Raw genomic sequence first — 13,804 nt, 5'->3', positions numbered from 1 at the left:
GGTACAGTAGGGGGCACAGGTGGTGCATCAGCCAGTCATTTCGGTCATCTCAGTCGACCCGTGGAACCTGGGTTTGCCCCGTGACCTCCTGCCAGCGGGCATTCGACACTTCACGTGGCCTTAAGGTGCACATGGCCTGGCACAAGCGTCGTGGTGACGTCACCGCCACTTAGTGGCGAATGGCGGTTGTTGTTGTTGTGTGTAGGTGATTGGGCACCCCATGTTTCAATTGTGTTGAGGCGCTTATTGTGTTGTGAAGTGCTCCGAGACGCCCCGGCGTATCGGGCGGTTCCATCAAAACAAACGGTGGTTATCGTCACGTGTTGAACGTACACACACGGGGCCAAATTCGTGGGTTGGGTTCTGCTCACGGTGCTGGGGTGGGGGGGGTCCATGCCAGGTGTGGATGGCGCTGCTGAAGGAGATGCCGGTGTCGGCCATGTTGAGGAGCCTGGGCAAGATGGCCGCGCTGGACCTGCTGGCTCCCGAGAGCGCCGGCGCGGCGCTCGTGTGCCAGAGGCTTGCGGAGACCGACGAGCTGCGCGAGGTACCGTGCCATGCTGGGTGCGGAGCCGCGCTGGGTGCGGAGCCGCGCTGGGTGTGACGCTGCGCTCCCCCCCCAGGAACCGTTCAGGCGGAGGCAAGGGAGGGGAGCAGGGAATATTCCTTGCCGATAGCCGGAGAGGACTTTTTAGCATAGCTTCGACGGACGACGTTAACACGCGTTCAGAATCAGTATCAGGGTTCAGTGACTCCTCGACTTATGGACATTCGACTTAAAAGCTTTCAGAAACACAAACCTGGTCCGTATGTCCAGTTGCCTGTTCAGACCGAGAGTCGTAAGTTCAACCGCCGTGCAATAGATGGCGGTGGTGGCATCTACATCTCTAGAATGTGAAGAACCAGTGACATCTACATCTGCAGAACGTGAAGAACCAGTGGCATCTACATCTGCAGAACGTGAAGAACCAGTGGCATCTACATCTGCAGAACATGAAGAACCAGTAGCATCTACATCTGCAGAACGTGAAGAACCAGTGGCATCTACATCTGCAGAACGTGAAGAACCAGTGGCATCTACATCTGCAGAACGTGAAGAACCAGTGGCATCTACATCTGCAGAACGTGAAGAACCAGTGGCATCTACATCTGCAGAACGTGAAGAACCAGTGGCATCTACATCTGCAGAACGTGAAGAACCAGTGGCATCTACATCTGCAGAACGTGAAGAACCAGTGGCATCTACATCTGCAGAACGTGAAGAACCAGTGGCATCTACATCTACAGAACATGAAGAACCAGTGGCATCTACATCTACAGAACGTGAAGAACCAGTGGCATCTATATCTATAGAACATGATGAACCAGTGGCATCTATGTCTACAGGAGATTTAACAACTTATGAAGCCATTCCGCGTGTTTAGAGTACATGCCGTACAGCATGTTTGGAATCGACAGGAGTGAGTAAAGTTGGACTTACAAACAAATCGACTTACGAACAGACCTCTGGAACCTAACTCGCTCGTAAGCAGAGGAGTCCCTCTATTGCATTTATCCTCGGATGAGAGCTCTTTTTTCACAGATGTCCAGTAGGGGGCACGGGGTCAGAACGTTACAACAACAAATGACACGACAAGCACGATAGGAGTGCCAAGTTTAGGAAAGGTAAACAAATCGCTGTGAATACAGCTAAGTTATTTTGCATCTTACCAAGTAAAGCTTGCTGAGATGTAAACTTATACTGGTAGGAACCTCCTGGTTCCACCAGCCCACAGGGGATTATTCTGTCCGTCCGTCCGTCGTGCATCCAAAAATGGGAGGGGTGGGGCTGGGTGGAGAGGGGAGGGTGGGGCGGGGTGGGGAAGGTGGGGAGGGGCTGGGTGGGGGGTGGGAGGGGTGTGGCTGGGTGGGGAGGGCTTGGTCACCCCGTGGTGCCCTTATAAAACGCAACGTTTAACCTACTCACGCCGGCTTGTGTCCTCCCTCACAGTCGGGCATATTTGCGGAATACACCACGCCGCCGTTGACCCTGGCCATTGACCGAGCAACCCAACGTTACTACCAGCTCCCTCCGCAGGAATGTGTTTTTTCAGAAGCTACCTGGCCACAAATGATGGCTCAACGAAGCGGCCTATCATCACGTGGACATTTAAAGCGGCGTAATCATCGAAATCATCTCAGTTCACACCGCTCCTTTCCGATCGGAGCAGGCACGGATGAATTTGGGTGGAGGAGGCGTAGTAGGGAGGAAGAGGGATGGGGGCGGGGGTGGGAGATGGTACCGTGTATGCCTCGACGTCATCGGCAGCTGCGGGGCTGCGTTACGCGTTGGGCAGTCGAGGGCAATGCAGGAAAATCCACTGCCGGAGGTCACGGGACAGACCCAGCAGGTGCCATGGGTTCACTGACTGAGATGACCGGCAGATGCATCGACTGTACTCCCCTCTGTGCCAAACGCAGAGATCCCCCGTATAGCCTGTAAGAGACCATCGGGGCAAGTGCTGTTAGCGAGCACCTATGAAGGCTGGCACGGCGCACGAAGGGGGTGGGTGGCCAACACCACGCCCGGCCGCCTTTGTCTTCCGAGTGGCGATGTTTACACAGCGCACCGGTTACTCATTTGAGGCTGAGTCGACCTAGGAGAGGCCCAGGACCGAATCAGATGATCGTCACCGGTGTTGGCCGTGGGCGGGAATTGAACTCGGGTCATGACGGGGTTCGTAGGGCAGTGCGCTGGCCACTACACTACCGCTCCCCAACCACACACGCACAAAGACACCGGACCACCAGTCATTGACAATGAAGCGAGCGAACGCGACCCATCCCCAATTGCCCGTGACCTCTACCGCCCGCCCGCCCGCCCCCACCACAAGGCCCGCGTTCACCCACTCCACGTGCTGGTGGCGTTGAGGACCTACGAGCGTGGCCAAGCGGGCACGGGGCGGCTCAAGTGGAGGCCCAACCCGGCGGTGCTGCAGGCCCTGGACGCCACCTTCTACTCCTCCATGCAGGTCGGGGAGGGGGATGGGGGGGTGGGTGGATGTCATCCACAATGATATCCACAATGATATCGTGGATGTCATCGCGGATCTCATTGTGGATGTAATTGTGGATGTCATCGTTGATGTCAGCCTGAATCTTTGCCGTCCAGGTTGTGCAGCCGACGGGCAAGCGCTTCCTGCTGGCGGTGGACGTGAGCATCTCGATGTGCGGCGGCGTCCTGGGCACCCCGGTGCTCATGGCCAAGACCCTGGCAGCCGCTCTGAGCCTGGTGAGACGGATCCGACGAGACGCGACGGGGGCGCATGTGCGGTGTGCAGCGTCGCGTGCGCGACAGCTCTTGGCCTTCGCCCAGAACCACCAGCTCAGAAAAGAACTGGGCACCCGCGCGGTAAAAATTGGTATTTTTTTTTCAAGACCCGGCCGTCCGCACAGGCAGCGAGCGACGCACGCACAAAGCCACGAGTGCACACCGACCTGGTTCATCGTTTAGTCTGGGCGAGACGCAGCAGGGGCCGCGTGGACGAGAGGGGCTGAAGCGCCGGCATGCCCTCAAGAGTGACGTGGGCGGATTTTTTTAACCGTGGATTTTGACCGTGGAATTTTTTTCCCGTGGATTTTTCACCGCGTGCCGCACACGGTGTGGAGTTTCTTTTGTTGAGCGCGTGTTGGTGAAGGGGTTGAGGGGGGGATGGGTACCAACATCATTCGCCACTGACGTCAGCCTCGGTTGGGTTTAAAACCCAGGTCACCGGGTTCATAGCGCACTTCGCTTAAGCGTAGTGACCCATTGCGCCACCGTTTGCTGCCAAAGAAACAAATCTTTTCCAATAGAATTTTCATATTTTAAACCTTGCCGTTTAATGCTTTACAATCATGGCAACTACGGTAGCGCTCGTTAAGACGATTCGATCTGAACGAAACTTCAACGTGAAGTTACGTGCCCCCCTGTCGAGAACTCGCAACCGGAGTAATAACCGGATGCATCCCCCCCCCGGCAGAGTGCTACCAATTAATTACCGCCAAATAAATACTTCACTGGGACAAACGCGCCATGGATAGCGTTTCAGAATCCACGTGTGTGTGTATGTGGGGGGGGGGGAGCGGTAGTGTAGCGGTTTGCGCGCTGCTCTACGAACCCGGGCTCGATTCCCACTCACGGCCAACACCCAGTGGCGATTATCTCAACCGCTCCTGGGCCTTCTCTAGGTCGACTCAGCCTCAATGAATACCTGGTGAGGTGTGTAAACATCGCCGCTAGGGAGACAAAGGCAGCCGGGCGCGGTGCTGACCACCCACCCCCTTGTGTGCCGTGCCGGCCTTCATAGGTGCTGCTCGCTAACAGCACTTGCCCCAATAGTCTGTTACGGACGATGCGGCAGGTCTTTGTGCGCGCGTGAGTTTTCATCGTTTAGCATGTACTTTTGTCGTAGGTTGTGTCGCCTTTAGTTTGTTGTGCTTCCCCCCGCACCTCCGATTAGCACGGTTGCCTATGTATGGTACATACGTACGGCGGGCACTACGTCACTCAGCTTGCGTCCGCGCGCGTGCGGGATTGCAGGTGATCGTCAGCACGGAGCGGAGCGCCACCGTGCTGGCGTTCTCACAGACGCTCCTCCCCCTGCCCATCGACCCCTCCCTACGGCTCGACCAGGTGCTGAGGATCATGGACCAGGTGGGCACCCGACGTCTCCTACTAAAAACAGCGGCGGCAACAGCTGTTCGCCGCTAAGTGACGGTGCCGTTGCCCACATCGTGCTTGTGCCAGGCTAGGTGCACTTAAAAAAAAAAAAACTCGAGTCAGCGGGAGGCCCATGGTCAAATGAGACGCTGCTTGCCAATGATGTGTTAACAGCGGCCGAGACTTGAACTCAGGCTGTCGGGCTCCGAGCACGGTGACCCTAACCACTGCAAAAAAGACAAAGATCTCCCCCCCGTGTAGCCTTAACAGACTGTTGGGGCAAGTGCTGTTAGCGAGCACCTATGAAGGCCGACACGGCGCACGAGGGGGTGGGTGGCCAGCACCACACCCTTTGTCTCCCCAGTGACGATGTTTGCTGCACACCTCAACATGTACTCATTTGAGGCTGAGGCAACCTAGGAGAGGCCTATGACCGGTTCAAATGATCGTCACCGGTGTTGGCCGTGAGCGGGAATCGGACTGGGATCGCCGGATTCGTAGCACGGCGCCCTAACCGCTGCACCACCGCTCTCTCCGGCGATGACTGTCAGTGGCGGCGACGTCGCCGGCAGCGCCTGCGCCTGGCTCGGTGCACTTTTGGGGCTGTCGCTCGAAGCGTGGCCGAAAGGAGGTCACTGGCCAGACGCAGGGCCTATAGGTTGACGGACCGAGATGACCGGCAGATGTGCCACCCGTGCCGCACTCTGTGGCAACTCGCTGCGTTCTAGCCGCCCGGCTCTCCGCTCGTTTGCTGTGCGCGTCTTGCCACCTCTCTGTGCTGTGGCTAAAGTTCCTCACCTGGGTTAAAAAGGAGACCTTCAAAACGCAATCGTGGACTAGACTGCTTTCCGTGATGGTTCCTAAAACGCATTGATCTCTGCTTTCCTGGCGACGGTGAAAGGCGCCTAATAAGTGCAAACCATCATTTTTATTACGAGTAAACTAAACTATTTAAACATTTTTGTTTATTTACCAGGTAAGTGCCCACTGAGCTATTGAGGTCTTTTTCAGAACTTACCTGGCCACAAATGATAGCTCAACGAAGTGGCTTACCACGTGGAAATCTACATGAGCAGCTAAGTACTCTAAACACGTGACGTTGATTCTAAATGTGGAAGGGGAAAAACCGGAGGACGTGGAGAAAAATCCACACGACCACGGGGACAGACATTTTTTTAATTTTGCGAATGCTTTTTTTAATATTTACGCGATCTAACCCAAAAAACAAATCTGTATTATGGATGATATTGGTCACGAAAGCCTACGTGTTAAAAGCCTATGTGTTAAAATGAATGCTTTTACATGTAACTTTTACACAGAGCACCAGATACATGAGAAAAATAAATGATAAAATTCATATGTACGCATGTCAATGCTACGTCAGTGGACGTGAGCCCACGTAGCCACACAGCCATGTTATGGCCTCTTCCAGTGCGTGCAAAATATACAGCAGCAGGCGTCATGGTCGGGATCGACCTCACGACCCTCCCGCATACCAGGCGAGGTTGTTAACATCTCTAAGCCACCATGGTGTCAGGGTCGGGATCGACCCCACGACCCTACCGCATAGCAGGCGAGGTAGTTAACATCTCTAAGCCGCCGTGACGTCAGGGTCGGGATCGACCCCACGACCCTCCCGCATACCAGGCGAGGTAGTTAACATCTCCGAGCCGCCGTGGTGCCCGCCTCGGCGTTTGGGCAGGTCCCACGTGGCGCGACGGACTGCGCACAGCTCCTGGCGTGGGCACGTGACACGGGGACGCCGGTCGACGTCTTCCTGGTTCTCACCGACAGCAAGGCTGCCTGGGGAGCTGTCCACCCGACCGCCGCCCTGCAGGAATACCGCAAGGTTCGACCCCCGACCCCCCCTCACCCCCCCTCACCCCCCCCCCCCACCCCGTGCGCCGCTCAGGCCTACTGAAAGAGACGACATTATTCGGTGACTCTGCCATCGCCACTCGGCAATGCCCCGTGCCCTTTTTCTTACCGCACCAGATATTCCCACAACAACAACCGCCATTCGCCACGAAGTGGCGGTAACATCACCACGGCGCGTGTGCCAGGCTATTTGCACTTTAAGGCCACGTGAAGTGTCGAATGCTCGCTGGCAGGAGGTCACTGCCATGGGTTGACTGAGATGACTAGCCGATAAACCACCTGTGCCCCCCACTGTGCCAACTCGCTGTGGTTTAACCGCCCGGTGCTCCGCTTGTTCTTGTGAGCGTCGCTCCTCTGACCTCAACATGTAAAAAATTTACTTTTAATGCGAACGGGTTTATATTAGGAGTAATATTTTTGGGATTATTGAAGGGTTTGTCTGTTATTAGATAGCCACCAAGTAGTATTAACTGTTCATATGCCAATAAAAAAACTGGCTAAATGTAATTTCCATCACCCCTCATGGTATCGTCATGTTATATCTCTTGTTAACTCTCGCCCCAACTTTTACCCTCTCGGCGCTGGCGTTGTGCGTTGGCGCCAGGACCCAAAATTGCCGAACTCGTGAAAACGAGACCACGGACGACACAGCTGGGATCACGCTGTACGCAATGTCCCAGGTCACTGTTGCAAACGAGGCCTCGACCTGGTCTCTTGAGCTCCCACCTCGTTAAATAAAAATCGACTCGCTGTGTGGCGTTGTTCCGGTAACCCACCAGCGGAAAATTGCGGCGGATGGCATGCGTCTTGCTGGTGAACACGCCGCGCGTGACTATAACCAGGCCATGATGGCGGGATGTTAACTACCTCGCCTGGTATACAGGAGGCCGTGCCTTCGATCGTGACGCTGATGCCTGCTGTACATAGTTTGCATGCTCTACTCCTGGTTGCGTGGATTTTTCTTCGAGTCCTCTGATTTTTTTTCCCCTCCACGTTTATCAACACGCCTTCAGAGTGTTTGGCTGCTGCTATAAATTCCCACACGATGACGACGATGCGTCACTTTGTCGAGCTATCATTTGCGACAGCCACGTCACTTCTGAATAAGAGCTATGCAGCTCAGTGGGGGCCTTACACCCGGTTAAAATAATTTGACAAATAGTATAAATGTACGTTAGCTCCTGGGTGGGCACCGCTCGTTAGCTGTTAGCGGACGACTCGACTGCCCGCTCCCTCCCCGGTGCCCCGACGGCCGTAGGAGACGGGGCTGGCATCGCGGCTGGTCGTGTGCACCCTCACCCGCGACGTGGCGGTGGCCGCCGGCGACGCCGACGACGCCGGCGTGCTTCACGTGTGTGGCTTCGACGCGGCCGCCCTGGACGTGATCAACGCGTTCGCCTGCGGCAGATTCTGAGAATCGATTCTGGGAATCGGTCGCCAACACCAACCCAGAGCTCAACGCCTACCCATCCACCCACTCCGCCAAACCTGGGGTCCTTTCAAGATCAACATTCAAAGCCATTTATGTGACCACCACACCTTGCAACCAATGCTTTCTACCCACTGTTTCTGCACAGTACACGCAGAGCGACCTCCCAAGCTCTGCACTTAACAGTGTCCTGGAATACATTCGAAGACTCTTATAAGTGACCCACACTCTCACACAGACACCCACAAACTTTGCATAGCGACCCGCAGTCTCACACCAAGACCTACAGACTCACACAGAGAGCCACAGACTCATCGAGAACTACAGACTCACACAAAGACCCACATACTCACATCGAGACCCACAGACTTAGACAGAGACCCACAGACTCACACCGAGACCCACAGACTTACACAGACTTACACCGAGACCCACACATGCTGACACAGAAAACCACAGACTCATCGAGACCCACAGACTCGCACAGAGACCCATAGATCTGCACCTGACAACAGTATCCCACCACTTGCTTTTCGGTGTTTTCCTCCCCCAGGTCACCGGACTCGTGGAGACCCCTCCATCGCAGGTCACGGTAATCGGCCCTCTAACATCCTGCACGCATGTCCTGCAGCGCAACCTTCACTTTCCTGATTCCCATCTGCACCACTTACCTGCCATGTTCTCTTCCGGACGAGTGCATTGCTTTTCCTGTCTTGTTACTAACTTCACAGCAAGTGTCTCAGGCACACGTGCTCACATGTCAGCGAATTCCTTTCCAGCTGCTGAGTGTCTAGCTCCCGGATCCAAAGTGGTTTCCGTAGCCTATGAAACGCCCGCCCAGCCATCCCTAATGTGTGGCCATCCCGAACCTAATTAGGACGGGGCCGGTTTGCAGCCCTCTCTGTTTTTAATGCTTCCTATTGGGTCACCGTTCTGCTGAGCAGCATGTTGGGATGGCCACATTTTTCCAACTTGTAGATGTGGGTGGCCTAAAGAGTGTTCAGGAGGGTCGCACATTCAGCCCTTGAGTTGGCGGTCTGGACAACGCTGAGAACGTTGCTCATTCAATGCGGCTGTTACACGGCGTGCACGCAAGGCATTAATGGGAGGTGCACGCAAGGTATGATGGGATTTGTGCTTGCACCGTGGAGGTTTAGTGGGACTGGACTCGTACGCTACTGCACGCGCGTGTGTGTAGGCACGTGTGTCTGCGCTTGTGTGTGTGTGTGTATGTGTGTGCACGCGTGTGTGTGCAGTTGTGTTGACTTGGCCCAGATTGCCACAATTATAATTTTGACAGTGCATGAAACGTTTGCGGACAACGTGTAGTTGGATCGGCATTTCTGTGCTAAAAAAGAAAAAGCACTTGCAACTTTTCACCGGTGGCTACACCACAGGAAGGGGAGTAGAGTCAAGGAGGGTTCAACAGAGTAGAGAAGAGGGAGGAGAGAGAGGTTGCATCAGGGCCTGGACGCTGCCACTGCTGCTGCGCATAGGAGTGGAGTCTGTTTTCACAGTGGGCGGTGGAGGGTATGGGGGGGGTCAGAGTGAGGGGTGGCCACACGGACGTCACGTGTGGTTTATATCGTTTGTACGCCCATGACGAACATTTTGTAATGGTAACGATTTATGGCCATCAACCGGGAGCGATTCGCTTGATTTGTCACGAATCGAGGGGGAAGGGGGGAAGGGGTCGCGATTCAATCGAAGGATTCTGTTTCTCCCCGTCATGGTGGCGAGCGAAGCCGGCCGCCTCCCGTGGCCGCGAGGTTGATGCGAAACGGTCGCCTGCAACAAGCAGACCGGCCAGGACTCCGGTGCGCCACGCTGTCGCGAAGCGCAAGAATCGATGCGTCCTGCCGAACACTATCTTAAGCGTTCATTCGCTGACAACTTCAGTTTGTATCGAAGCTATTGTGAACGTCTGAAAAATAAGAATAGTTTACCCTTTCAGGCAATAAAATCAGGTGTCCAGATATTCAAACACAAAATAGATTAACCACAAATACTTGTGGTCAGTTTAAAAAACAATGCAGAAATTATCGGAGGATGTTTGTTTGCATGTTCACCACAACCGAAATGCGATGGGGATCATCGCTGCCGGCTCACCTGACAGGCACTCGCTTCCCTGTGGCTTCTGTTGGCCAAATGGCACTTCAATCGCTCCCCGTTCCTCATTCAAGACACTGCTCCCCTAACTGGGACTGAGCTGAGTTCTCAAGTGGGCACCCCTCCCCCTTCACCGGTGTTTCGTCAATGAGCCCACGACACCTCAGGGGGGGCTCGATGGCAGAACCAGCGTCCTGGAACTTGCCCCTCGATCCGCCACTCGACTCAGCCCTGCCCCTCCCTGCTGCCTGTTTGGCTCTGCCACCGCTCGTTCCTCTTGAGCCAGATCCAACGGGGTGCAGCTTCTGCCCGCTTGCCGACGTCGGCCACCGACTCCTTCCTTGCCACCCCTTCGATGCCGAGCAGCACCCAGGGCCCTCCGCAGTGATTGTCCTGCCAAGCCCACTGCAGCCGACCTCGACTGGTAGATCCCATGCTCTCCGTCCATCCTGCTAGCTCTCAAGGATGAGGGACTGATATTTCCTGAGCTTCCGCTCATGGGGATTCCTCGATCCTCTCCCCCTAGGGCACTGTGAGCTTGATGACCACCTGCTTGGTTCCTCGAGACCAAAGGACGATGTCCGGTCTGAGGCTTGTGCTGGCTATCGCCTCTGGGAACCAATGTTGATTCCGGCGGTCTGCCAACATCTCCCAGTCACCTGCTGTAGCAAGGAGCCTCTCTCCTGACCTGAGTGGATGAAACAGGGGCCCTGGGTTAGTTTGCTTGGCTATCTCCCTGCTTGCTCCAGTCCCGTGGCCAGCTGAGTGAGGATTTGGTCATGTCGCCACCTGAACTTTGCATCTGCCAGACCTGCTTGGTAGGAGGAGAGCCACGTGTTCCAGGCTGGCTGGCCTTCCTCCAGCCCCCACGTGTGGAGATTTGTTAGTGTGGGCAACATCATACACAGAGCAGGGCAGAAACATAATCCGCTACCCTTCCATGTACCCGATGTCTTGCTAGGTCAGTGCCCTCTCTCGTACGCTCTCCTGGCGTGTCCAGCTGCCATTTTCTTTCACGGCTACAGCTTTCTTCGTCAGCGTGTCGGACCTCCCTCTGCACTATGCCACGGCGCTCTTTTGTATTCGCTTTGTTCCAGCTTGACCTGGTCGTACATCCCCGGCCCAGCCTGCGTCCTCGATTCACCGACCCGACAATGTCCGCGCGTTGCGGCCATTCCTCCGCCTCCCTGAGCGCTCTGCTGGCTGGACCACTTGCGAACCGTTCTTACTCGGATCTCTTGCCTGGCGAACGTTATCGTACATGATGTCCCCCGCAGCATCGTGGCCTTGCGAGCTTTCGTTGCCTTGTACAGGCCGATGGAGCGGAAGCTTCTTGGGAGCGCCGTCCATCTCCCGAGGAAGTTGTTGGTTTTCCTCTCTAGAGCCTCCAGAAGGGCTGACAGAGGTATCTCCATAGATAAGCAGCGGGCAGCAGAGGAGTCCCCCGTGTTGGTAGCCCCAGGCCTTAAACTTGCCAGGTAGGCCACTCTTCTCCAGAAATGTCATCCAAGTGTTGGCTTGCAAGAGCGTCTCCTTCAAACTCTTCTTGTCGTTGAGCTCGGCCCTGTGCCACCTCTTCACAGGCTTCTCTTTGACGGTGCGGGATGGTCTCTTCTCCGATCTTAAATTGGTACCTTTCCTGGACAAGTGCCGTTTTCAGGACTAGGCTTCTGGACTTTGCAGGCTTGAATCCCATTCTGGCCGATTTGGTGAGCTCTACCGGATCTTCCGGACTCCATTTACCTTCCGTGTGTGGTCAATGCAGTCTTGATTCCTTACAAACGGCATCTATTTGGTTTTTTGAGCATCTTAACACCACCTGTTTTATTGCCAGAAAGGTTAAAGCATATTTTTATTTTTCATACTTCGACACCGGCAAAAGAGGTCCCCTATGATATCGCTGTTGTCATTGTCGGAGGAGGGAGATGACCACTACGCTGTGTTTTAGTCGCCGTCTCGGAGTGCTGGCCCACTCCTGCATGTGCTCACGTACTGCCCGTTTGTCATTCCATTGCTGCATAAGTGGGGGGGGGGCTTCCCCCACACCTTGCGGGCCACAGGTGACATCTTGATCATACTTCACGCTGGTCAATGCAGGTCGGTGAAGGTTTTAGTGGGAGTGCGGGACGTGCGACAGATTTGCTGCGCTGCCTTCCCGCTAACCACAACGCCTATAACGCCTGTCATGCATGGCGATAACCCATCCAAGCACTGTCCAGGCTCGACGCTGCTTAGCTTAGAATCACCGTATTGGGTGCATTCTGGGTGGTCTGGTCCTAGGCTCCCCATTCCTCCTATCACATTTCTAAAAGCTCTTTTACATTCATATTGCAGTAATTGTACACTACACGAGTGATGTTGCAGCTATGGGGCCAGCTCATGTTGACGGTATGTGAGGCATGGCCCACATTTATAGCCGTGGTGTTATCGTGTCCAGTAGTAGTGATGTTATGTCACTGCCATCGGGGCAGTTCCCAGAGCAGTGGTTCTTAACCTTTACTGCAGCCTTGCACCCCCTTTGATTCTGAATCGTAAAAAGAATTGTGAGGAAATTCATAGGGTTTGACGAAACAAAGGAATATTCTTGGTTCTTCCGGTAAACTCACGGAGAAGGGAAACAATAAAATCAGACAAATATATAACAATAAAATGTTCACTACAGCAATATTTTTTTTTTTCCTGTAGTTTTCACACCTGATGATGATTGCTTGTGTTGCAGTCGAAACGTCGTGATACTTTTATTGTTTTATATTTTTCTTATTTTAATTGTTTCCCTTCTACGCGACTTAACCAAAAGAACCAAGAATATGAATCCCTGCAGTCAGGGAAGCTGTAAATCGAGACAAAGTAAGTTGTAACTCATGTGCCCATGCTTTATTTGTGTTTTCGATTATTCACCTTCTAAAACAATATGGCCATGCCTTGTCACCCCCATCAAGGTCGTCTTGCACCCCCAGGGGGTGCAGCGTGCACCCCAGGTGAAGAGCCACTGCGGTAGATTAACGGAGCTACTCCTGGGGTGTGTTCAGTGGGCATAGCGCTCTCCGGCTCTTTCCTCTTAAACGACCCCGCCGTTAGCAGCAGCCTGAAACATTTAGGGAACCACTGCATCAGCATGACTCGTAATGATAGTTATTATACTGGTAGGAACCACCTGGTTCCACCAGCCCACAGGGGATTATTGTGTCTGTCCATCCGTCGTGCATCCAAAAATGGGAGGGGTGGGGCTGGGTGGAGAGGGGAGGGAAGGGCTGGGTGGGGAGGGCTGGGTGGGGAGGGTGGGGCTGGGTGGGGGGTGGGGCTGGGTGGGGAGGGGCTGGTCACCCCGTGGTGCCCTTATAAAACTCAACGTTTAAGCTACTTACACCGGCTTGTGCCCGCCCTCACAGTCGGCCATATTTGCGGAATACACCACGCCGCCGTTGACCCTGGCCATTGACCGAGCAACCAAACGTTCCTACCAGCTCCCTCCGCAGGAATGTGTTTATAAGGTTATGAGTTTAAGTCTTAGTTCGGGTCCACTTAGTTTAGCATTCCCTCCAGGTGCCACGGTGGCGAGATGTTTACTACCTCGCCTGGTATGCAGGAGGTCGTGGATTCGATCTCGAACCTGACGCCTGCTATTTCATTGGAGTTTGCATGTTCTCCCCGTGGTCGCGTGGATTTATGTCCGGGTCCTCCGTGTTTTCCCCTCTACATTTAGAATC

The 13,804-nt window shown here is 54.5% G+C and overlaps 1 protein-coding gene across 2 annotated transcripts in view; it reads left to right on the top strand.

Annotated features, from left to right (window-relative positions):
• The window catches only part of LOC144736510 (RNA-binding protein RO60-like), a 32,682-nt gene extending 24,241 nt beyond the window's left edge, over positions 1-8,441 (top strand). Inside the window, exons 6-11 of one of the 2 annotated variants that reach the window (XM_078619055.1) lie at positions 401-547; positions 2,874-3,011; positions 3,152-3,271; positions 4,562-4,675; positions 6,384-6,530; positions 7,818-8,441. In XM_078619055.1, coding sequence (XP_078475181.1) covers positions 401-547; positions 2,874-3,011; positions 3,152-3,271; positions 4,562-4,675; positions 6,384-6,530; positions 7,818-7,973 — 822 coding nt within the window. In that variant the 3' untranslated portion in view covers positions 7,974-8,441. Of the gene's footprint in view, positions 1-400; positions 548-2,873; positions 3,012-3,151; positions 3,272-4,561; positions 4,676-5,692; positions 6,531-7,817 lie in introns of those variants that run through there. The other variant, XM_078619056.1, reaches the window with a different exon arrangement.
• Positions 8,442-13,804: the final 5,363 nt, after the last annotated feature.

Source organism: Lampetra planeri, chromosome 61 (assembly GCF_965212315.1).
Source record: "Lampetra planeri chromosome 61, kcLamPlan1.2.h2, whole genome shotgun sequence".
Classification (NCBI taxonomy): Eukaryota; Metazoa; Chordata; class Hyperoartia; order Petromyzontiformes; family Petromyzontidae; genus Lampetra; species Lampetra planeri.
The sequence above is the reverse complement of the archived record's forward strand: the minus strand, read 5'-3'. Positions and strand labels throughout refer to the sequence as shown.